General features: G+C 58.5%; 1 protein-coding gene across 1 annotated transcript in view; it reads left to right on the top strand.

Moving 5' to 3' along the window:
• Nucleotides 1-2,599: 2,599 nt before the first annotated feature.
• HMCN2 (hemicentin 2) overlaps nt 2,600-24,503 on the top strand; it is a 37,515-nt gene continuing 15,611 nt past the window's right edge. The window contains 41 exon segments of the mRNA XM_064469074.1: nt 2,600-2,834; nt 3,720-3,790; nt 4,777-4,935; nt 5,185-5,307; nt 6,152-6,323; nt 6,677-6,783; nt 6,989-7,109; nt 7,206-7,466; nt 7,633-7,777; nt 8,039-8,160; nt 8,249-8,521; nt 8,629-8,770; nt 9,386-9,513; nt 9,760-9,873; nt 10,027-10,176; nt 10,885-11,079; nt 11,470-11,565; nt 11,930-12,083; nt 12,359-12,489; nt 12,633-12,745; nt 13,009-13,165; nt 13,375-13,537; nt 15,040-15,167; nt 15,318-15,426; nt 15,778-15,947; nt 16,529-16,624; nt 16,742-16,918; nt 17,251-17,405; nt 17,747-17,870; nt 18,048-18,223; nt 18,469-18,556; nt 19,726-19,845; nt 20,103-20,264; nt 20,624-20,905; nt 21,499-21,666; nt 21,831-21,944; nt 22,128-22,214; nt 22,720-22,911; nt 23,365-23,538; nt 23,944-24,057; nt 24,360-24,502. Of these exon segments, the coding sequence (XP_064325144.1) occupies nt 2,600-2,834; nt 3,720-3,790; nt 4,777-4,935; nt 5,185-5,307; nt 6,152-6,323; nt 6,677-6,783; nt 6,989-7,109; nt 7,206-7,466; nt 7,633-7,777; nt 8,039-8,160; nt 8,249-8,521; nt 8,629-8,770; nt 9,386-9,513; nt 9,760-9,873; nt 10,027-10,176; nt 10,885-11,079; nt 11,470-11,565; nt 11,930-12,083; nt 12,359-12,489; nt 12,633-12,745; nt 13,009-13,165; nt 13,375-13,537; nt 15,040-15,167; nt 15,318-15,426; nt 15,778-15,947; nt 16,529-16,624; nt 16,742-16,918; nt 17,251-17,405; nt 17,747-17,870; nt 18,048-18,223; nt 18,469-18,556; nt 19,726-19,845; nt 20,103-20,264; nt 20,624-20,905; nt 21,499-21,666; nt 21,831-21,944; nt 22,128-22,214; nt 22,720-22,911; nt 23,365-23,538; nt 23,944-24,057; nt 24,360-24,502 (6,111 nt within the window).

The following is a 24,503-nucleotide window of genomic DNA, read 5'->3' as shown; positions in this document are numbered from 1 at the left end:
GTTTAAAAACAAAAGAAAACAAGACAAAACCAAGGAACTTTGTGACAGTGGAAATAAAAGCTTAATGACAGTAACGAAGCACCCGTGGTCTGTGATGTGCTGTGGGGGGAAGGCAGGCACGCTTGGGGGGTGCCTGGGTCAGGTTTGACACCTCCTGCAGCCCCCAAAGCCGCCCTCGCGCTCAGCGGGGCTGGGAGCTGGGCTGGGGGTGCGACCCCCTGGTGCCCTGTGCCCCGAACGCGGTGCTGCGGCGGCACCAGCAGCGAGCAGCGCCTGGGCTATGCCAGCGCGGCTGCAAATGGGGACGCACTGAGCTGTGTTGGCAGGCAGTCGGTGAGGCACCGTGCCCACACGCCGTGTCGGGTCTCAGCTCCAGGCACGTCAGGGACTGTTCACCCCCATAACACTGCTCCTCCCACCTCCCTTTACCCAGCCACAGCTTTTCTTCTGCCAGGTCCTATCCCCCCTGACAGTGCCTGCATCCCTTCTTCTGTTTCTCCTTTGCAGCAGGCGCTTGCAGCCGTGCTGTGCCTGCCTGCGTCGTCCCCGTCTCCTCTGAGCCCCCTTGTCGATGCAGCAGTCTGGGAGCCATTGGGTTGCTTTTGGCACACAATGGCTGCTGAGGAAGCTTGATATTAATATCTCATATTTATGCCTCACAGCTCATAACAGAGGTGCCCCTTGGCAGCCCCCATCCATGGCTGGCTGGGTGAGCAGGGGGGCTCTCAGCCTAGAATAGACTTTTCACGTGCCACTGGATTGCATTTGCCATTTTGTCCTGCCAAGTCTTCCGGAAACGAGTGCTGCGAGGCCTCCCTGCCAGCCCATCTTTGTTTGTTTGCTCTTCTAACAAGGCTGACTAATTGTTTTCTGGAGGCCAGAGGAGATGCCCTAATGGTCTAAACAAGGAGGCTGTGTTTGCGCAGGGGGTTTTGGTCAGAGGTGCCTTGTGCCAGCACACGGTGGGGGCACACGGGGGTTTGTCCCCTGTGCAGGGAGCAGGCGAGGACAGGCACAGGCTCCAAACCGCAGCGGTTACCCAGAGGCTGTGCCTGGCTTTGCTGTGCTTCAACCCCCAGAAAGGGAGGGGTTAAAGCCCAGCTAGTGCAGGTGCTCCTGGGACTGGGAGCACTGGTGCGTGTGGGAAGGGCTGGATGGGATTAATTTGGTGATGGGGAGAAGCTGTTAGGGTTTCTTTGTGCTAGCAGCATTAGAGAGGTGTTCCCTGTTGGGGTGCAGGATGGAGTTGGGGCGCAGGGTTAGTGGCTGAGGATGCTCTGTGGTAGGTTTAGTGACATTATAGGGTGGGGAACACCCCAGGCTTTCAGTAAGTGTGGGGCTGGGGGTGCAAAGCCTGGGGGGGATAAGGCACTGCAGGTGAGCAGCTGCATGCAAGCCTACAGCCCTGGCTATGGGACAGGAGTGGGACAGCCCACTGGCACAGCTCACGGCTCTGCCCTATGGGGCGGAGGTGCCATCAGGCTGTCCCCTCTGCCCCACTGCAAGGGGGGGGTCCTCACCCACTCTGGGACTGTGCTGAGCTGCTCCCAGGCTTGTGGGCCACGTGGGGCAGAGGGATGCACAAGAAGGTCCCACTGTCCTGTGTTCAGGGATGTGGGATGGGTGGTCCCTGACCCACCCTGGTCCCTGTGTCTGGGAGAAGTGGGGCTGATGCCAGGTTGGCACTGGGGGCTGGAGGTGGGGTGCTCAGCCTAGGGCAGGATTCAGCCCTTGGTGCGCAGCCTCACCTGGAGCCGGCTCTCGGCCACGGCCTCTCCTGGGGTCCCACTGGGGTGGAGTTGAGCAAGAGCAGAGCATCCCTCCGGAGCAGCCATGAGCTCAGCGCTGTGCTTCAAGGGGAGCCAGAAAAAGCTCCTCAGCTCTCGGCCAAGGGCTGATTTTCCCAGCCAAGGGCTGTGTTTCCCAGCCCTTGTCCTGGCTCTGGCTTTGTCCGCGCTTTGTGTGGCTGTTTGTTCCCTGTTCTCAGGGAGGCTGTGCTGGGGATCCCCCCTGAGCCCACCCCCCGAGCCCAATGTCCCCCCCAGCCCCATTGCAGACCCCTATTCTGGGCATAGCCCTTTGCCTCCAAGAGAGGGGTTCCTTTTGCAGCTGGCTCTCCTCCCCCCTGCTGTGGGTTTGGCAGGGTTTCCCCACAGGCGCTCAGCTGTGAGCCCCCATGTCCTCCCTTAACCCCCAGCTCCCCCCGGCAGAGCGGGGGGGTCTGATCTGGGGGGGTCAGGGCCGAGGAGGGGGCCTGGGCAGTATTTCTGACAATCCTATGGGCTGCAGGACCTGCTTCCTAATCCCCACATCCCCATCCAGGCTTCCTCCTGCTCCCACCCACCTCCCTGCCACGCCGCTGGCTCCAAAAGTCCTGTTTTCCCTCCCTCCCTCCCAGAAGCTGAACGCTGGAGGAGCGGGTCTGCAGCTGCGGGTGGCTGGGCGTCCCCCGACCGGGGTCCCTGCTCTGGCCCTGCCACACGTGTCCCCTTGCATCCCGTGTCCCTCCCTGGTGCGGGGACGGTGCCCAGGGGGTCTGGGGAAAGGAGTGGGGTGAGGACAGAAGGGGTGTCCCTGGCACCCGAAGGTCTCCCCCACGATGCCACCCCACGCAGGGATGTTTGTGGGTCTCTGGCTGCTGCTGGCTCCTAGTCTCGCCGAGCCTCCCCCCAGCACTGGGGGGGCCACCCTGGCCTTTGTCTTCGATGTCACCGGCTCCATGTACGACGACCTGGTGCAGGTGATGGACGGGGCCTCGCGCATCCTGGAGCGGACGCTCAGCAGGAGCATGAAGCCCATCAGCAACTATGCGCTGGTCCCCTTCCACGACCCAGGTACGGCTGGGACAGGGTGAGGGCATGTGTCTCGCGGAAGGATGGGGCTGCAGGGAGCTGGGCGCGGTTCTGGATGGGTTTGGGGCTGTAGTGTGCACTTCCCAAGTGCTTGCACTGTCTCTTCTCCACCTTTTTAATGCCCCAGTGGCTGCTGCCATGAGGATGCCAGCGTGGCATGAGCTGCAGCTTGAGGGCACAGTGTTGGGCAAGGGCTCCCATCCCCAAGCTGCCCTGCAGGCGCGGGGCAAGCTATTTCTCACCAGACTAATCCCAGTAATGCTGGCACCTGTTTGTGGGTGGCTCTTCTACTTCCAGCCTGTCCCAATCTCCCCGGTCAGTTGGGGGGGGTGCATTTCTGTACAAGTCCACAGTGTGCTTTCAGGTTGCCACAGTAAAAGCACCACTTGCTAAGAGATTTTGGTAATTTACTGCAATACCAGAACAGTTTCTTTCTGTCCCGGTTTTTGCCTTGGGATTTTTGTGCACACCCATTAACAGCAGCTTCTCTCCAAGAGCCCTGACCCCCTACAAGGAGAGTGGGACCATGAGTTTATTTTCAGCAGAAACACTGCGTTTGAATGAAAATCACTGGAGCCAGACAGGCAAGGAGGCAGAGGCAGTAAATGGGTTCTGCGTTGCTTTGCTGGGAGCCTCCCCAGCAGAAAAGGGTGTGGGTTTGCAGCTCACCCTTGCTAAGAGCTTCCCCGGTGCAGGCTGTGTCCCTGGGCACGGTGCCGGTCTGCCCAGATCCGTGTCTTGCTTGGTGCCAAGCCAGGGTAGATGCTTAAGTCTCGCAGGTTCCATAAGGGTCTTTAAGCCGGGACAGGTGCTTGGGCACACATGGCACCAGAGGAGGCTGAGGAGGTGGTGCCGGTGTGCTTACAGAGGTGGGACCCGCCACCCTCACTGCGGACCCCTGGCTCTTCCAGCAGCGCCTGCGGGAGCTCCATGTCCAGGTAGGCATCCTCAGCCCCGTGGTGCTGCTCCATGGCTGGCTTGGTGCGTGGCTCTTGGCACCTGGTGGGAAGCCTGGCCCTGCATTCCTGCATGGTGCTTTGTCCTGGGAGCAATCCCTGCCCTGCTCTGGGGCTGGCAACCCCTCGGGAGTGTGATGGGGGCTTGGGGCTGAGCTGGGCTTGCTGGAGGCTGACCACACTGGGGTGGGAATGGAGAGGGTGGGTAACCCTGGCACTGTGCCCCAGGCTCCTGCAACGGGGCAGAGCCCTCTTGGTTCACAGCCCTTGTCCCAAAGTGGGAGTGTGATCCCTGGGAGAGTTTGCACAGACTCTCCGTGGAACCAAAATTATCTTCTTCCAGAACTGCTCTTTGAAAATTGAGTTTTTTACTCTTTGAAAAAACAACTTCAGCCGCATTCTGCCAGCTGAAACACTCTCTGGGAGTTTAATCCTGTTTTATCCATCCCTGCTCCTGCCCTGCCTCCCATGTATTGCTAAATCCCTGTGGCGTTTCCCTTAGGCTGCAGCTGTGTTTTGGCGGGAGGTGTAAAGCTGTGGCTGCAAATCATTTCACAGCCCTTCGGTGTGCAAAGCCCTGTGGAACTGGGAGCTGGTCCTCACTGTGCCTCTGTGCTTGCCTGGGGTGGCTGGTTCAGCTGCCACAGAGGGGGGCAATGGGCTGGGGTGGGCACTAATGTGTCTGCTAAAGGCATTTGTGGGAAGCCAGCGGCTTCTGTGAGGCTGGATCCCCAAATGGGTGGTTTAATCCTCATTAGTGGTGAGACAGGGACAGGTCTTTGTGATCCTGTGTGCCCCTGCTGTACCATCCCGCCGCTCTGGCTGCGCTTGGGCTGACTCCAGCAAGCTGGTGCAATTTTTCCCCATGAGCAGACCCTCGGTGGGATCCTGCCGGGAGCCCAGCAGGGAAGGGCTGAGCACTGGGTAGCCACTGGTGCCTGTGCCATGTCCCTCGCTGTGTGCCACAGGGTGGAGGGGACTGCCCGGAGATGAGCGTGGGAGCCATCAGGCTGGCCGTGGAGGTCTCACACCCTGGCTCCTTCATCTATGTCTTCTCGGATGCTCGGGCCAAGGACTACGAGCAGCAGGAGGAGCTGCTGCGGCTGCTGCAGCACAAGCAGACCCAGGTGAGCAGCACTGCCCACTGGCCCCCTGCAACGGCCGGCTTGGGCGGACGCTGCAGCAGCACGACAGCAGCTCCTGGGAATGAGCTGCAGCAACAGACCTCCCTACGCTGCCTGTGAGTGGGGTGAATTTGCATCCCCTGGGCTGGCTCTATGTACTGGGGGCTGGTGGATGCTGGCTGCGTCCCCTCGCCGGGATGGACAGACCCCCCATGGCTGTGTGTGATGCTATGGGGAGCGTTGCTGTGGCAGGTGGTATTTGTGCTGACGGGGGACTGCGGGGACAGGAGCCACCCCGGGTACCGAGTGTATGAGCGCATCGCAGCCACCAGCTCCGGGCAGATCTTCCACCTGGACAAGCAGCAGGTGACAGAGGTGAGTGGGGAGACCTTCAGGAGCACGGATGGGGTGGCCAAAGCAATTGTGGTCCAGCCCGGCTCAGCTGCTCTCATATTTTCCTGGGGTTAATCCTCATGCCCAAGGTGCCTCCAGATTGCTCAGGGAGCCCTGCTTTAGCCTGAGGCCGAAGCGAGGGCTGGAGAAGGCTGATTGCCCTGGAGCTTGCTGCTGGGCTGCATGCGTGATCCTTGGGATGAGCTGGCTCGCCTGTCCCTGTGGAGGGGAGGTGCCTGCTTCAGGCTGAGGCTGAAGCTGGGGTGCTCCTGTTGCTCTCAGCACCCTGGGAATCAGGCGAGTGGCCGGGCCACAGAGAGAGGAGCCGCTGTGCTTCTGATCTTGAAGCTCGACCGGTGCACCTGTGAAGTCTCAGAGACATGAGGAAGAGTAAAGTGCTTTTCTGCTCATTACCAAGCAGCATCTCCCAGTAGTAGAACCCGGGTGACAGCCCCTGCCCAGCCTCCAGCTGTTGTGTGTGTTAATGATTTCTATTCCCATGAGTGAGATGGGGGTAATAACGACCCTGATCCAAGTGGCTGAGCAGAAGCCACTTGGCAATAACAATTACGCCAAATTACTCAATTCCTTTTGTACCTGCTTGTAGCAAGGGGGGCCCAGCCAGGGCTGTCAGCTCCTGCCCACCTGTCCCTGTGCCACCATCATGCTGGCACTCGCCAGACCCAGCTGGGGCTGGCTCCTCGCCCAGACACTGTTTTGCAGCCATGCCTGAGATCTTGACCCGGTGCAATACAGCCCTGCTCCTGAAATGGCCATGGCTGGTGGCGAAGGGGGATCGGGGTTAATCCTCTTCCATGTGCCCCAGGTGCTGAAGTGGGTGGAAGAGGCCATCCAGGCTTCCAAAGTCCACTTACTGTCCACGGACCACGAGGATGGCGGGGAGCACACGTGGGCCATCCCCTTCGACCCTAGCCTGAAGGAGGTCACCATCTCCTTGAGTGGCCCTGCCCCAGGGATCGAGGTCCGGGATCCAGCAGGTAGGAGCCCTGGGGAGAGGAGGGGGTGGGGGGGTGATGCTTTGGGACCCAGAGAGCCTTCAGGTCAGGACAAACAGGAGGCTGCAGGCTGTTGCCAAACCCCGCGCTGAAAACTTAGATAAAGAAGCAATGAGCTGCAAAGCCCTCATCAAGCACCAAGTGCATCTGCTCTGCTCCCCTCCTGGGTTAGCTTTGCCTCTGGTGTTAGGGGGGTTTTCTCTGCCGCCCTGGCTGTGAGAGCTGTGTGATGGGCTCTGCACCGCAGTGAGCCCTGAGAATGAGCCCCTGGCCCCCTGCAGGGATCAGGGGATGGACCCAGTTTGCCCATCCCAGAGGTTCTCTTGCTGTTTCAGGAAAGGTGCTTGAGAAAGGCCAAGGCCTGAAGGAACTGCTCATCATCCCCAACTCAGCCATGGTGGTGGCCGTGGAGCCCCACAAGCCAGGGACATGGTTGGTCACGGTAGGCTGGTGGCAGACCCTGAGTGTTGTTCCCTTCCCTCCCCCTGATGGCTATTTAGCCAACTCGGCACGGGCTTTCCTCCATCCACCTCCAGCCAGGCAGATGATGTGTGAGCAGGCTGGAAGGGGCTGGCTGCCACCTCCCCCCTTCCCCATCGCCTCCCCCTTCCCCTGCCCTCAGCATGCACCTCTCGCTCTGCTTCCAGACCCAGAGCAGCGGCCGCCACTCACTGAGGATCACGGGCATCAGCAACATTAATTTTCAAGCCAGTTTCTCCACCCAGCCAGACTTTGATGCCAGCCAGCTGGGGGAGCGGCCGGTGCAGGGTGAGGCTGGTGCTGCCCCAGGGTCAGGGATGGTGTGTCTGGGCTTCTTGCAGCCAGGAACATGGCTGGCTTGTTTTTCCCCTTCCCTCTCTCCAGGTCTGCCCATCTCTGTGGTGGTGAACTGCACTGGTCTCAAGCCACCTGGGCACTTGCAGGAGATCAAGCTCCTCAACACCTCTGGGCATGCCCTCCTCTCGCTGCCCGCGCAGCCCCTCTCCAACACCTCGGGGCAGCTCTGGGTGGGCTGGCTGCTCCATGTCCCCCCGGGTGACTTTTTGCTGAAGGTGAAGGGTGAAGATGCCCAGGGCCACCCCCTGCACCGCCTCTCTGGGGTCACCTACACCAGCGTGGTCCCTGGTGAGTGGTCCCCACGCTCCCCAAGAGTGCTGAGAAGGGACCAGAGGCTCCAGCACCGCCTCTGCTTTGGTTTCTGCTTGAGTATTTTTTAATCCTGCTTCCCTGTGCAGCTTTTGGTGAGCTCCCAAGGAGTGTTACATATGTGCATGTCCCCACCTGCTTCCAGGTCTACCCAAAGTGAACATCTCCAGCAAGATCCAGGCTTACAACCATGAGCCTCAGCTGATCTCCTGCTCCGCACAAAGCGAGGTCCCTTTCCGCCTGCAGCTCAGCCGGGGTAGGATGAAGCTCGGGGAAGAGCGGCTTTTCAGGTGAGCCTTTGGTTTGGCCCAGTGGGCTCCAGGATGGACCCATATGGGCAGCAACAGCCCCCTGAGCTGTGCCGGCCGAGTGTCTGCAAGTTCTGAGCATCCCAAGGCAGTAGAGGAAAATCCCAAGGGACATGTGTGCAGGAGCTGGGGGTGCACCCCTTTGCCTGTCTTGGATGGGAAAAAGTCCCAGAGATTTGGAGCAGGGTGGTGGCACGGCAGCCCCAGGGTGGGGTTGACCCTGTAATGTCTCCCTTTTCGTAGGAATTCAGGGAACATCAGCTGGTTGATCCCTGCAGTGTCCAAGACTGATGAAGGGTTTTATGAGTGCACGGCCACGAGCATGGTCGGGGCAACGCGAGCTCGTGCCTACGTCTCTGTCTCAGGTGGGGACTGCTTGTGCCAAGCCTCAGTGCCCAGGAGTCTCTGAGGCTGGGCACGGGCTCGTTTCACCTTGGTGCACCACATTTGCAGAGCCACCACCACGTCTCGTAGCCCCAGGCAACATCACGGCTTCACCGGGCCAAGACGTGGTCATGTCCTGCGTGGTTCTGGGCGACGTGCCCTACAACCTGACGTGGAGCTGGGACGGGAAGACAGCACAGCCAGGGGATGGCCGGACCAGGCTGCTACAGAACCGCTCACTGGAGATCAGCCACGTGCAGCCGGGGGACGGGGGCCTGTACGAGTGCATAGCACGCAGCGCCCACGGCACCGCCACCGCCTCCCTCTGGCTCTTCGTCCAGGGTAGGTTCTGCCCCCATGCAGGACCCTGGCCTGTGTGACGCCTTGCCCCATGGGTGGGCAGGTGGCGGATGGCACTCAGGGGCTGAGCCCTTCTCCAACCCCTGCAGAGGCACCATGGGTGAAGGTCGACGCCAGCCCCCAGCGTTTCAGTAGGGGCCAGGACCTGCAGCTGAACTGCACGGCCGGGGGCCACCCCCCGCCCCACACCACCTGGAAGCACTGGGGCTGGGCGCTGGAGCAGGGAGAGAGGTAACCCATGGGGACCTGGGTGCCTTCATCCTCCCTGTCCCGCTGGGGATGGTGCTCCCCTTGCAGGGATGCACGGGCTGAGGGAGAGGGCCTTGGTGTTGCCCGTAGCTCTGGAGAGAGGAAAGCATTGCAATATCCCCAAACTGTCCACCTGAGATGGCTGGCATGCTGCTAGCCTTAATTTCATATATTTATTCTTAAGCCGTCCTGCCTTATTTGGGTCACCATCCCCACCGAGGGGGGCTTGAGGTGCTTTGCACACCCGGTGTGTGCTTGTCTCAAAATACTCCTAGTGCTTCCCCTTAATTTATTTTGCCTTTTGGCTTCCACCTCCCTGCCTGTGTTGGGCTGTGAGTGCTGGAGTGGACTTGGGGAAGGTTTTTTTACTTTGGAGTTGAAAAATCCCAGTTCTCAATGATTTTCCCTGGTTCAAACCAATGTCCTTCCCTGCAGCAGCTGGTGTCGCTGGCTTTAAGTACTAACCCACATCTATCAAATGCCCAACGCTTACCATGTGTGCAGGATGGCCTTAAGCCGGCTCACTTATTTCATCACATTTTTCACTGTCTCCATTTTCACAGGGCTCATTTCTCCTTCCCTCCCCATTTGCTGCAGGGTTTTCATGGATGCTCAGGGCTCCCTGCACATCAGGGCTGCCGTCCCAGAGGATGCAGGGAATTACAGCTGCTACGCCAGCAGTGCGCTGGGCTGGGACGAGCAAGCCATCACCTTGGAGTTCGCCGGTACCTGCTCCCCACTGGCCGGCAGCATCCTGGGATGGGCCTGGGCTCAGAGCTGCTGCAGGAGGGATTTATTACCCCTCCTTGCTGTCCCTTGGCTGCCGGCTGGGACCGGCATAGCATGCGAGCTATGAGATGGGGTTGTCTGTGATGGAGGGTGTTGGGGGCAGCTCCCAGGGCTCTGGGGCCCCCTCGGGGCGAATGCCACTGCAGGGAGTCACCAAAGCCATCTCTTTCCCTGTGGCACAGAGCATCCCGCCATCCTGGCAGTGACGCCCAGCCTGAAGGCACTGGTGGGAGAAGACGTGACCCTGGAGTGCTGGGTTTCGGGGGTGCCCCCACCCCACATCATGTGGTACAAAGGTGAGATTGGAGCAGAACTGGGGAATAAACCCCCTCCATGCACCGGGGTCCTCCACCGCCCTGCAGGGACATCACACGTGGGGTCCCCTGGATCAATGGTGGGAGGAACCCCCAGAGGCACTTGGGATGCTGACACGGGGGGTCTTGTGGCAGGCAAGCAGGTGGTGGCGGCATTCCCACCCGGCACGCAGCGTGCCATCCTGCGGCTGCAGGCGGTGCGGGAGGAGGATGCGGGGCAGTACGTCTGCGAGGCTCTTGGCGAGTCCGGCATCACCTTCGAAGGCACAGTGCTGGACGTGGGGTGTAAGTCTCTGCCTCTCCTTTTGGGTCCCACCAAGCACTCAAGCCTATTCCCACCACTCTTCCTCTTGGCTCAGCTCCTGCTTGCTGCTTCCAAAGGCTCCCCTTGCCCCCAGCTCCCGGGTTTCCCCGCACAGGGATGTCAGTGCTCAGTACAAGCAGGCTGAAGTCTGGTGGGATTTCCAAGGGTCAGGAGGAGGGAAGCGGCTCAAGAAGTGGCAGAAGACTGGTGCAGATGCTGTTGCATGGGACACTACGGCTTGGGGCAAGACTGGGGATGCAAAATGCAATTAGTGGGATTAGGTGGAAGTGGGGGTTGGCTTCTCTGTGTCTGAAAATCCAGGCACCCCAACAGATGCTCAGGGCTTCCCATTGGAGGCAGGAGGGATGGAAGACCCTGGGGAGGGGGAAGAGAGGAGGCTCTGTGTTGAGGGCAGTAAGGCTTGAAGCAGTTAAAGGTGGAAAAGTGCAAGGGGTTTTGCTGAGCTGGGGGTGCTGAGTGTAACTGGAAGGGATGGAAACTGCAATGGCTGCAACAGCTTTGGAAAAACACCAAATGCTTTAAGTCAATCTCATAACTTTTCAGGGCATTTAGCTTATGGGTTTTGCAGCCCTGTCTCTTCTCCAGGCTTGGCGGTGCACAGAGCCTGCTACGGGGAAGCAGCAGGTGTTGGACCTGCCTGAGTTCCTTCTCCACTGCTCTCTCTCCAGCTGCCCCTCACTTTCCTGAGCCCCTGGGGGATGTGGCGGTTGAGGTCGGGGAGAGCGTGAGCCTGCTATGCCGCGTCGAGGGCTCTCCTCCACCACGGATTGCCTGGTCCCGGCAGGATGGAAAGCCCGTGACGGGCCGGCATGGGCCGCATGGTGTTTCCAGCCAGCTGGAGGCTGCTGAGCTCCTCATTGACAGTAAGAGAGCTGAGTGTGCAAGAGTGCATTGGCATGGCAGAGCGTGCATGGGCATCCTCCCCGGGTGCAGGCTTATATGGTGTCACCTTCAGGTGCTCTACCCCTGCCTCCTGCAGGCTGGTGTCCCAGCAATAGGAATAGCCCCCATGCCCACTCTTTCTGTGGTAGCAAAGCATAGATGTAGTGGGTTTATTTGCACTTCTACCTCTTGCAAGCTTAGCTGTGCCATAACAGCCTGCAAGCCTCCAGTGCTGTAGGGTCTCTTCCCCTTGGAGGTGGTGGCAGGGCAGGGGAGGGTGGTGTCACCCTGTCCTGGAGCCTGCTTGGGGCTCTCCAGCCCTTCTAGGCTCAGGCATTGCCAGGCTCAGGCTTCTCCCCACCATTCTCCAGGTGCCTCACTGGATGACCAGGCTGTCTACATCTGTGAAGCCCAGAATGAGTTTGGGAAAATCCAAGCAGAGGTCAAGCTCACCGTCACTGGACACGGTTTGCTTTTTTGTGCTTTTGTTGGTGTATTGATCTTGGCTGCTGCCAGCACCAGCCGTGCCAGGGGTGAGCGAGCGGCAGAGCCGTCCAGCCATGTCTGCTCCTGAGCCGGCCGTGGTGAATGCTCAGCAAATCACCCCACCCCGTGCGGGGTTTGGATAATGCCCTTCCACCTCTTGGCTTAATGCACTGACCCCAAACTGTAGACAAATATCCCCACATTCTTGGGGAACTGAATGTTGGAGCCAGCCTGTGCCAAGCCAAGGTCTGGACCTTGGAAGAAAAGCGATCCAGATCTGTTCTCCTGAGCATTCCTGGCCCGTTTATCTTCAATTAATATTGTTTCCTTTTCCCCTCTTTCAAGCAGCCCCAGAAATAGCTCTTGCATCCCCTGTGGTCCGTGCGCTCCCAGGCCAGCCTGTGTCGCTGCCCTGTGTGATCCTGGCCGGGAGGCCGTTCCCAGCCCGCCGCTGGCTGAAGGACGGGGAGCCGGTGAGGCTTCTGTGCCCACCAGGATGGTGGGTGGGTGGGCAGCTGCGAGTGCAGCCCTGTGGCAGGGGCTTTGCTGCAGGATGAGTGCCCCAACCTCGTGGGGCTGGAGCTGCTGGTGGAACATGCCAGGGGAGGATTTGGGTTGGGAGGGTGAGGTGGGTTCCTCACTGCATCAGAACATTTCTACTACTCAAGAACTGGTTTCTAGATATGCCCCAAAAACACAGCAATATGGTGATGTTTGACCCCTCCATCAGTCCTGCTTTCTGCTCTCTGCCCGTACCCAGGTAGCCCTGAGCAGCCGCTACTCCGTCCGGGCTGATGGGAGCCTGCACGTGGACCAGGTGTCGCAGGGGGACGCGGGGAGGTACACCTGCGAGGTGACCAACGCCCTTGGCTCGCACAGGCAGGACATGTCCCTGGTCATCCACGGTGAGAAGAGGGTGCTGGGTGTCCCCACACTGCGGTGAACAGGGGCAGGTGCCCTCTGCACTTCTTAACCTGTAAAGCACAGCTCTCTCTCTGGTGGATGTGGCCCTGGCCATGCAGGCTGAGGTGCTTCTCCTCTTTCCCAGTTCCTCCCAGCATTGAGCTCGGCCCTGTCCTCATCACCGCCACTGAGGGAGCGGCCATTGCCCTGCGGTGCAATGCCACCGGCGTGCCCCCCCCTACTGTCACCTGGGCAAAGGTAGGTGACAGGGACGGCAGGCTGCCATCCTGCTGACAGCTGGGCTATGGGTCGCCCGGGCATGTGGGGTAACACGGTTGGAGGGGATGTAGCTTGCCAGTGTGGCTGTGACTGCCTGGGGAGGTAGGACCAAGTGCCCTGGGAAGCCGGGACTGGGAGGTAGCTTGCTCTGATGGGTCCAGAGCCCTCTTCTTGCCCTTGGGATGGTCGGCTCATGGGAGAGTCTCTTCTGCCTGACTTCCTCCTTTTCCTTTCCTCTGCAGGGCACAGAGCCCATCTCCCTGAGCCCTCGCTACCACACAGATCCTGATGGGACCCTCCTAATCCACTCACCCTCCCCTGAGGATGCTGGGACCTACTTCTGCACAGCTACCAACATGGCAGGCTTCTCCAGCCGGGAGACGCAGCTCTCCGTCAGCAGTGAGTGCCCGGGGCTGGCCCTGGTGCCAGCTCCTAGTGAAGCAGCTCTGGAGGGTGGCTGGTGGGGAGAGCGTGACCTGGGGACTCTCCTACCTTCCTTGGGCCGCCTAGCCAGGTGCCAGATGGGTTCGCGAGAAGGGAAGAGCAGCAGTGAGGGCTGTGGGGCACCTGAAGTGTTCCTGCACCAGCTGCGCTCCCTCTCCACCCAGCAAAGCCCAGGATCAGCGTGAATGGATCGCAGGCATCAGACCCCATAACCGTCCTGGCTGTGCTTGGGCAGGAGACCACCCTGCCCTGCGAGGTTCAAGGCTATCCCCCTCCCTTGGTGGTGTGGACCCGGGAGTCCCAGCCGTTGCCTCTCACCACCATGAGGTAAGGAGAGTTGTGGTGATGAGGCCACGATCCATTAGGATTGTGTCTCCCCAGAGGGGTGTCGGGTCCATGAAGGGCCTCAGCTGCTTGGCAGGGAGATGCGAAAGGCATCCTTGGCATCAAGTGGCTGATGCTCAATGCTCTGACAGGAGCCAAGCCAGCTGACCGGTACAGCATTAGCTCTGCTCTTCAAGGAGAGAAAAGCAAGAATCACCAGGCTTTTTTTTTCATCACACAAACATCTGCTGGGATGGAGCAGCTGCTCCTGACCCTTTGCATGCCTGCCCTGGACACAGGGCTGGGGTTGGGAAGGGAAGGCGGCTCTAGAGCAGCCTCTCAGCCCTGCTCGCCCAACTGCCTTCGTGCGCATTCCTGCCTTGTGCCGTCACGGTGCTGGAGGCAGCGAGGCCGAGGATGTGCCTGGGGAAGGCAGATCCCTGCGGGAGGTGTTGGACCGGGGCTTGATGCTGCTCCGCACCCAGGTGGCTGCAGGGCATGGAGGAGGAGGAAGAGTTTTGAGGTCTGGAGGAGGAGGAGAGCAGCGTGGAGAGGAGGACGGGCAGCTGGGGAGGCTGGGGTGCTGCAGCCTCCCCTGCTCCTCGCAGCCTGGGCGTTGGGATCACTTAGTGGACTTTAGGCATTGAAATGCTCCTGGGACAAGGTATGGCACACAGTTGTAAGTCCAGTGGTGGCTTTGTCTGTGCTGGGACATGGATTTAAGGCCAGTCCTGTTCTGGTGGGTGACTTCTAGAGGACCAAATTCACGTGTTGAGGCTGATGGCAGCCATGGGACAGTCATTTAATGTGATTTGATGGGAGAAGATAACCTGGAAAGTGGTTGGATATGTGTTTATTGAGTGTCTTGGTCTTCCCCTTTGGAAGCAGGACAAGCTTTCTCAGAACGTTAGCACCATGCTGGAAGGGGCTCTGTAAAATCACGGCTCTGATCTTGGGATTAATCACTTTGTTCCCTGCATCTGAGGATTGCTGTGACCTGGAGAAGCAGGAAGGCATCTTGGTTTTGCTCTTCTGGAGGGACTGTGTTGCCGTGTCATTCTTGTTTGGTTTCCCATGGCTGCTCCTGGTTGATTGGTGCTGCTCCCCACATCTCAGCTGGCTTGTCCTCGCGTGCCTGGGTGATTTATTATGGGAGCTCATGGGGAGGGATCTGCAGCCGTGGGCTGAGATGATGTTATGTCTGTGGAGCACAGACAATGCGGGGAGCGAGATCGCAGCCAGCTCCAGCTGCAGGGAGCCCTGTCCCCCTGGGTGGGTGGCTCACACTGCTGCCTCACGCTGAGCTCTCACAGGAGCTGAGTGAAGGGATTTTGCACCTGTGGACAGCTCTGCTGCCCTCCTTGGGCAGGAGATGGTCCTGGGGACCTTGTCTTGGCTGTCTCAAGGCGATGGTGAGCTCTCAGCCCTTAGCTCCTGCCCAGGGGTAGGTGATAGAGGACGTGGCTGTTCCTCCCATCCAGCTCTTCTGTTCCCTCTCCCCCAAGGTACAGCGTCCTCCCTTCAGGGTCCCTCCGGCTGGCCGAGCCCCAGGTGATGGACACCGGCCTCTACACCTGCACGGCCACGAATGTGGCGGGGAATGCCTCGCTCAGCTACAGCCTGCGAGTCCAAGGTTCACGTCTACTGGTTAAAATGCTCTTCCCACACACTGGGGGTCTTAATGTACCACTGGAGTCCTGCACCCTCCAGGTCCCCGGCTGCTCCCATGTTCCTGTGCCTGGGCCCTAGGGTGGTCCCAGCCTGAGGTCCCCTTTTCCCCCAGCTCCCCCTCAGCTGCTGATCGGTGATGGGGAAAGCCACCTGACGGCCGTCGCCAACAACTCCCTGAGGATTCACTGTCGTGCCATGGGCATCCCTACACCCCAAATCCAGTGAGTACTGCAGAGTGGGGGGAACCTGACCATGTCCCCCTGAGTTCCCTTAGGGGTTCCATAACTCCCTGAAGGTGCTTTGCAGCCCAGCACACAAAGCTGCAGCAGAGATCGGGATAGGGGCTCAGGACGGGTGATGGAGACCCCAGCATGGGTTTTCCCTTAGGATGGGAGGCATCAGTCCTGCTTCTTGCCCCTGGGATCCTGCTCTTCCTAGAGGTCTCTTTCCAAGTGACGAGGAGACAGTCCTCACTGCCAGCACCATTCTGTTCACTCTCTCAGTGGGCAGAAATGCGGGCCCAGGGGTGGTGGGAGAGTCCAAGGACTCACTGCCTGCCCCCCTCCTTGCAGGTGGCTGAAAGATGGTCACCCTCTGAGCGAACGGGACGGTGCAGTGGTGTCTGAGGATGGTGGGACCCTGCTGATCACTCGCGTGGGGCTCAGCCATGAAGGGCTCTACATCTGCCAGGGCAGCAGCTGGGCAGGGGTAGCCAAGGCAGAGGTACAGGTTTCAGTGCAAGGTGAGTGCAGCATCTGGGTGAGACCTGCTATGCATCTTATGCGTTAGGGAGGACATGGCCAGCCAAAGGAGCAGGTGTTCTTGGCTCTGCTTTTTGGGAGGTGTAGGGTCACTAGCTTGATCCGCTGGGATCTTGCCCCTTGCCACTCTTAACCCGAGGCTGAGGGCTGATGGCCACCGACACCACGGTAAACCATAGCATCCGTCCTTGATGGGTGCTTCCCGGTGGAGGGTCTACTCCCAGTCCCTCTGGCCAGAGCACCCCTCGGTCAGCATCGCAGGATGTGATGGTGAGGGTGCCAGGTAAGAAACCAGGCAGGGAGTGGAGACCCCTGCCCTGGGAAGGATGGATACCTCATCCTAGAGGACAACAAATCTGCTAGCTGACTTGGGGAGCAGCAGTGGCATCGCGTGATGATGTGGTCCCCTCCCAGAGCGGGGAGGGAGCCCTGTCCACTGCTCTCTCAGGACTCGGTGCTCTCCCAGCCCCAGTGAGCCTGGCCATGCCCCACAGCACTGCATTTTGTGGCTGCAGCTGGCTTGGGCCACACAGAGCTGACGACTGCATGGGTTGTGTTGCAGTGCCCCCAATCATTGAGCCCAGTGCAGTGGACTTGGCTGTCGTGGAGAATGGCACGGTGTCCCTGGAATGCCTAGCCTCAGGGCTGCCTGCTCCTGGTGAGTCCGTCCTCTCCCTCGCTCTTGCTCATGTGTCCTGGGGGCTTTGCCTGGTTCCCCTTGGTGAGAGGGGCAGCAATATCGCTCCTTACAGCTCAGCTCCCTGCTTCCCTTCAGACATCGCCTGGTACAAGGGGCACAAACAGCTCTCGGCTGGACTGGGCCGGACACTGTCCAGGGATGGGAAGCACCTGGAGATCCAGCGTGCCCAGCTCTCTGACGCTGGCAGCTACCGCTGCGTGGCCTCCAACGTGGCTGGTGTCACTGAGCTCTGGTACAGCCTGCAGGTGACTGGTGAGTCTGCAGTGAGCAGAGGAAGGACTGCAGCTGCCTGAGAGCTGGGTGCCTCCCCCCTACCCCGCAGCACCTCTCGTGTATGCATGACTCCAATGGGGCTGTCCCAGCCATTGGGACATGTACCTGGAAGACGGTTTTATTAGATCCCATGTCCTCTGCCCTGTTTGCAATTCCAGCCATGCAATCCCCTGTGTTCATCCCAAGCAATGTCCTAGAAAACCATGGCTAACCCATGAATGGGTACTGCTTGGTCCACTCTGTAGTGTCTCCTTCCTGCCCTGTCCCTTTTGCACCCTGCTGCCCCTGGTGATGTTCCTCTGCCCTCCCAGAGCCCCCGCGGATCACAGCTGGCCCCAGCCCCCTCACAGTGGTGGTGAATGAGCCAGTGATGCTGGAGTGTGATGCCACAGGGACCCCAGCTCCACTGCTGCTGTGGCTGAAGGACGGCAATCCGGTGCCCAGCGTGGTGGCAGGTGGCCTGCAGGTGAGACAGCTTCTGATGGGGGGGGGCTCACTGGGGACGCCCTTCCAGAAATATCCTTTCCTTTGCTCTGGCTTTTAAAAAAAATAATTGCTGGAGCTGAGCAGCTGCACTGTTGCCCAGACCTGCCCTGTGTTTGGTCTGTGGGAGCACAGACCTGCTCAGCCCTGCACTGGGCTTTCCTGCCACCAGGGGCATGGATGGGCAGAGGGTCCCTGGGATGTGATGAGTATGGGCTCAAGGCAGGCTTATGTTCCTGCGTGCAGGCTTGCAGCACAGCTGCCTGTGAGTTTCTTTGATTTTTGTCCTCATGGGGGCTCTTTCTGTGTCTCGGGGAAGCACAGATCCTCTCTGGCGGGCGCATGCTGTCCCTGCCTGCCGCTCACCTCCAGGACTCGGGGACGTACACGTGTGTAGCCAGCAGTGCCGTGGGGGAGGACAGACGTGAGGCTGCCCTCGAGGTGCGGTGTAAGTACCCCTGTGAATCCCAGGCCCCTTCCCACCAGTGTGGCTGTGGGGTTGGAGGTGATGCTTGGGACTGTGGAGCTACTCCTCCACCCCCTCGCAAGTGCACAGAGCTGTGGGGGACCAGCTCTGGGGAGGGGTTCCAAAAGGGAAGGTGTTGCCCTGTTGATCTGTTTCCAGTGCCCTCCACTGCCCTGGGTGAGGAGGAGAATGTTTCTGTCATCGTCAACCAGCCCGTGACCCTGGAGTGCCTGGCCCCTGGGGTCCCCCCTCAGGGGTCCCGCTGGCTGAAGGACGGGAGCTTGCTCACACCAAAGCTGGGTGTGCAGCTGTCTGTGGAGGGGACCATGCTCCAGGTGATGTTTTGGAGTATTGCAGAGGATGGGAGGGGAAATGGGGCTGTGATGACCCCCATATCCCCCTCCCCACCCTTGGGAGAGAGGGGGTGTCCCTCCCTGCTGCCCATGGCTCAGCCCCATTCCCACTCCTCACGCTGATCCCATCCCCATGGCTTCTGCTGGCACAACATTCCCCCATAGGAGGGGCTGTGTAGGTCCAGCTCTGCTGCAGAGCATCTTACTGTCTCTGCTTGCTCCGGCAGATCGGGCGAGCCACCGCGCAGGATGCGGGCAGGTACACGTGCCAGGCGCCCGGCCGCCCGGAGAAACACTACAACCTTGATGTGTGGGGTAAGGGCCGCTGCGGATGGAATAGCTCATCGGGGCAGAGGGAGAGAGAGAACACGCAGACACACACACAGACACGTACTATATTATATACCATTTGTTTATATGTATAATATGTACAATGTGTACCTGGGGTAGTTGTCTGGCTTGGAAAACACTAAGCCCGAAATATTAAAGCTCTGCAAAATGATGGAGCTGGAGGGTGAGAATCCCCACCAGAATGGGTATTGGAGAGGAAAAAACCAATGTTTGCGTGAGTTTTGCGGGGAGATTTCAGTGACGATGCAGAAAGAGGTCTTTCCAAAATTTGGGCAGGAGAGTGAAGGGATTTCCTTGCCATTTCCAGGGCTTCTCTGCCCTTTCTTCGCACTTAGTGCGGCAGTCGCTGCAGGTGTCGTCCCCCTGCCTGAGTCAGGAGGACGCCAGCGGTGGTTTCCAGGCTGCTGTGAGGACAGGCACCAGCCACTTTTGCACACTCGATTCAAGCATCCTTGCAGCCTCCCAGCCCATTCAGCATGTCCGCTGAGCCAGGGCCTGGCTTTTGTCAGGGATGCTCTAGGCCAGTTGGTGGTAGTCCTGCAGGCAGAGAGCCAAGGAGTGGAGAAATTCCAGTTCTCCTCATCCAGGCTTGTTCCTGCGATCCCTTCCCAGTGAAACATTTGCACGTCTGGCCTCCTGGCTTGGGTGGATTGTTTGGGTTCTGCTGTTTTTGTTTTTCTGGGGTTTCTGGGTGTTGGAGTTTTTCTTCTACAAATTGATATCACTCATGGGAAGGAGTTACCACTTTCCATCCAGCTGTATTTATGTGCAACTGAGAACAGCATCCAATAATGGAAAGAGTTAGGTCACCTTCCCAGTGAGCAGTGCTACCTAATAAGGCTGTGTCTGGCCAACCTGGGCTTGGCCTGCCTGTGTGGCTGGCACGGGATGCTCGGTCATCCTCTGCTGTAGGCCATGTGCAATTAAAAGCATCACTCACTTAATAGCTGGAGATTGAAGATTATTATTTCCACATGGAGTGAGTGCAGGGGATGCTTGCTGGTTCTTTGTGTGAAGCCCAGGAGAGCTGCAGGTGGTGTGTAGCCAGCAGGATGGAGCTCCAACAGGGAGCTGCCTCTCTTCTCTCATCCAGTGCTATCAGCAAGCTGCTCCTCTCCTCTCGTCCCCTGCAGTGCCCCCATCCTTCTCCTCGGCAGAGCCTGCCACCATGTCTGTGCTGGAGGGGCAGTCCGTCAGGCTGGCCTGCGAGTGCCATGGGATCCCCTTCCCCAACCTGAGCTGGTGGAAGGACGGTACGATCTTGCTTCTTAGCCTCATCCCTCCGCACACATGTTAAAAATGTGCTTTCCTTCCTTTTTATGGCTAGACTTGATGATCTTAAGGTCTTTTCCAACCTAAATGATTCTATGATTCTATGTGTTGACCCACCAGACAGATGTTGGTCTCCTTGGAGCAAGGAGTGCTTTATGTTGAGCAGTATCTAGCCCCTGGGTGGGAACTGGTCCCGCTGGGAACCTGAGAGGAGGTTGCTGTCCCTTTCCCTGGGCAGGCAAGCCCCTCTCCACCCAGCCTGGGAGCCCAAAGCTAGTGTCCACAGGAGGAAGCATGCTGTACATCGAGGAGGTACGGCTGGTGGACAAGGGGACATACACCTGTGAGTGCAGGAATGCCGCTGGCAGCAGCAGCAAGGAGCATCGCCTGGAGGTGAATGGTGAGCTGGGGGGTTCCAGAGACACAGAGAACCTCTGGGGGTGGCTGAAGCTGCCATCACCTCTCTCTATGCAAGGTCTAGCTGGACCCAAATATTTATAGCCATTGCCTGCTGCTTTGGGTGGTTTGGAAAGGATGCTGCTAGCTGGCTAGCCTTGCCCTTCCAGCTTTCCTCTTGGCTCCAAGCTGTTTGCAGCTGGTTTTTGCTCCAGCAGCCCAACTGCACCAGTTGCACCCACTCACATTTGCTTTGCCCTCCTACTGCTGCCATCCAGAGCGATGGTGTTTGTATATCCAGTTGCGTACTGCCAAAGGAGCTGCTACAGCATCACCTCCACCCTGTGTCACTCTGTCCTGCAGTGCCGCCAGAGAACCAGGGCGGCAGCAAAGCCCCAAGAAAGGTTTCTGTCATCAAGGCTGGTGAGACGGTTTTGGAGTGTGAGGCCACAGGGACGCCGCTGCCCACGGTGACGTGGATGAAGGACGGGCAGCCTGTGGCCAGCGGGGACGGGCTTCTGCTTACGGAGCAGGGCAGGCGGCTGCGCATCCCCAAGGCGGAGGTGGCCCATGCAGGACGCTACTCTTGCCTGGTGGCAAATGCGGCGGGGCAGGAGCGGAGAGAGTTTGACGTTGCGGTTCATGGTAGGGGTGCGGGACAGGGCTGGCAGCTGGGGGGTATCGATGCAGGCAGGCTTGGGAGGGTGATGTCACACAGCACGAGTGCAAGAACAAGGTGACATGGAGCTCTTGGACAATCCAACACAGAGAAGATCTTGAGTGAGAAGGGAGATGCTCCAGGCATAGCTGTAGAACTGGCTCCACCAGGCAGGAGTTTCTTTCCAGGGTCATCAGAGCAGATCACCTCACACTTCATAAAGTCATCTATTTTCTGAGGACTTGGGAAAATCTCATGGGTGAAGGTACCAAGAACTTGAGCTGGAAAAGGCCTGAGGTAGCTCAGGGTGTGTGGCCAGCTTGGTGTCACACCTGTAAGTGTGGGCTTGGGGGTGCAGGTAGGTGGCACATACTTGCTGTAAGTCACCTGTCCCATAACACCTTCTGAAGTTGATAACTTCAGATGATGCTAACGGTTCTTCTGGGCTTGTGTCCTCAAACCATATGAGCAGGAGGGTGGGAACAAGCTGGGATTACTTAATTTGCCCCCTTTTCCTCGCTCCTCTGCTGTCTTGGTGGCTGCTTTGCAAATGGATGTCTATCCTTTTCTGTCTCCCCAGTTCCTCCCGAGTTCATTCAAGGCTCAGGATCAACAACTAATGTCAGTGTGTCTCTGCACGGAGCCCTGATGCTGACTTGTGAGGCCACGGGCGTTCCCCTGCCCATGGTTACCTGGTCCTGGGATGGATCTCCCGTCACCCCCAGTGAGCACATGCAAGTGCTTTCAGGTCAGGGATGAGGCATGGATTCTGTGAGAGACAGGAGCTCTGGGAACACATCTTGCCCCACTGATGGGTTTAAATGTGGGGGAGCTCCAGCCCTGCAGGAACACTGCTGGAATGGGCTGGTACCTGGATCAGGACCCTGAGACCTCTCTGCTCCATGCTTCCAGGGGGCTGGCTGCTGAGGCTTACCCGTGCACGAGCCCAGGATGGTGGCCACTATTCCTGCCTGGCCAGCAATGTAGCTGGGGAGGCCAGGAGGCATTTCCATGTGGAGGTCCTAGGTAAGGAGGGGTTCTCCATCTGCTGCAGCATTCCTGGTGGGATTTCAGAGCTCCGCCCTTCCAGGGGCAGTAATGAGTTAAGACTGGGCATCATAGGAGCTGCAGTGCCAGAGTCCTTTGTGCTTTAGCATATGAGCTTGGAGGCTCGGTGGAGCTGAGGTCCCTGGTGGCTTGTGTTCCTAGTTCCTCCCCACATTGAGAACGCAGGCAAAGAAGAGGCCATCAAAGTGCCTGAAGGCCACCCTGTCACCTGGTCCTGCCTGGCTGCGGGTGAGCATCACATGGGGAGCAGAGGTGGTATGAGCAGGTGGGAAATGGGCCTCAGGGACCTGAGTCTCCCTTTGGGGTGTGGGGCAAATGGACAACTCCAGCTGATTACATGAAAATAGCTGAAATTGGCTGAAGAGCTTTTTTAGGATAGTTCCTGGCTTTGCAGTTGGCCTCTCCAGGAAGCGCTGGGGAGGGGTCACCCACGCAGTGAGCTTGTTCCACTACGTAAGCTCCAATCTTTCCCAAATGGAGCTAAAATTCCTCTAATCTGGTTTCTCCTTTAGTGATGGGAATAATTAATCACCTCCTACTCAGGACAGTTTTCTTTCTTCTTGCTGGCTCATCCAGCAGCCTCTAAAAACCTGATCCAGATTGTGATAATTTTGGATTTGGGATGATGCCCCTGCTTCCCAGAAAAGCGCCAGCGTGGTGACCCCAGACAAGCTGTATACACGCATGGAAAAACTTTTGCACGAAGGCAAAACCTTCTTTCCACCCTGCACAGGCAACCCCCAGCCGAAGATCACCTGGCTGAAAGACGGTCACCCTCTGCCCAGTGGAGTCACCTTCTCCATCTCCGCTGATGGCTCCATGCTCCATGTCCCCCGAGCCTCCCTGTCTGACACTGGCCGCTATTCCTGCGTGGCCTCCAGCTCTGTGGGGAATCAAACCAAGCACTACCTGCTAGATGTTTTGGGTACGAGACACCTCTGGATGGAAATAGAGCCTTGGGTGTGAGCAGGGTACATGGACTTAGAAGGCTTTTTAGTTGCCTGCCCCAGGTAGATGATGAGGATCCCTTAACTCTACTGGCCAGCAGCATGGCATGAGGTCCTGGACCTGCCCCAAAGCCTTCATGAGACCTCATGGCTGGGCGTAAAGAGTTCATCTAGTGCAGGATCCATCTCTGATGGTACAGGATCCACATCCGATGAGGGCTGATGGGAAGGGGGAGCGAGTAGTCTCTGTCCCCTGTGCTTTTGGAAGGCAGAGACACAAACTGGGCTTGTGCTGCACACACTGTGCATTTCACATGCTGTCATCAGGTCTAACTCCCTGAACTCAGATCATGCTCTCTGGCGGAGGGGTGAAGCATTGGGAAGCCTAAGTGGGTGCTAATGCTGTCTGCCATGCAAATGCATCTCTGCAGCCGGTCCTACCTTTGCTGGAGGTGATCATGATGCTGCAGCAGAAGAAGTCACAGTGATCATCAACAACCCCATCTCCCTGGTCTGTGAGGCTCTGGCATACTCGTCTCCCAACATCACCTGGCTCAAGGACAAGGTTCCCCTCAAAGCATCCAGAAACATCCACCTACTCCCTGGTACTGTGCTGGTGTCCACTGGCTCTGCCTGACCATGCTGGCCCCTTGCTGCATGCCCAGGGGAGTGGGAGCAGGAGCAGGGTCTCCTCTGGGTCTGACTGTGGTCCAGGGCAGTGGGATGGTAGGAAGTCATTGTCCTGCAGGACCCAACGGGCTCAGGCCATCAGGTGGATGCTGCTCTTCCATTGCCGCATTGTCTGATATAGCTAGAGCCTCCTTGGCAGCATCAGAGAGACAGCACTGTTTTTTATAAGCCTGGAAACTGGGGTCTAGAAGAGCGTTACAACCACTCAAGTCAGGCTTGCAGGTGATCAGCAGGTCCCTTAAGATACCTTCTTGTGCTGCATGGGGATAGACAGCCGTGGCTGTGAGCAGCAAGCCTCTGAGGAGACCCCTTTTGCCCAGGTGGCCATGGGCTGCAGATCCTGAATGCCCAGGAAGAGGACACAGGCACGTACAGCTGCATCGTGGCCGATGAGGCTGGGGAGGCTGTGAAGAACTACGCCGTGAAGGTTCTGGGTGCGGGAGCTCTCCATGTCCTTCCTAATTCCTACAGCTACCCCACCACTGTAACTGGGCCAGTGCCACTTCCTTCCCTTCCCGTGCCTTCACCCCAGGGAGCTGCACCTCTTGTAGCTAGTGCTCAGTTACACACATATCAGCATGTGGCCCCAAAAAGCCTCTGGTCTACCTTGGGGAGGGCAAAGGGGTCTGTCTGAGGGTGTCAGCAGCACCCCAAGGTGCTGACTGTTGCTGATTAGAGTAGAACAAGAGCTCTGAGGGCTCTTCTCTCATCCCAGCTGTGTCTTCTCTCCCCGTAGTTCCTCCTTGGATTGCCAGAGATGACCCTTTGGGGGAATTTGCCATGAAAGAGGTAAAAGCCAAGGTCAACAGCACAGTGACACTGGAGTGTGAGACCTGGGCTGTGCCCGAGCCAACCATCCTGTGGTACAAGGACAAGCAGG

This window comes from Phalacrocorax carbo, chromosome 18, assembly GCF_963921805.1.
Source record: "Phalacrocorax carbo chromosome 18, bPhaCar2.1, whole genome shotgun sequence".
Classification (NCBI taxonomy): domain Eukaryota; kingdom Metazoa; phylum Chordata; class Aves; order Suliformes; family Phalacrocoracidae; genus Phalacrocorax; species Phalacrocorax carbo.
Note: the sequence above shows the minus strand (reverse complement) of the source record. Positions and strands in the feature narration are given on the sequence as shown.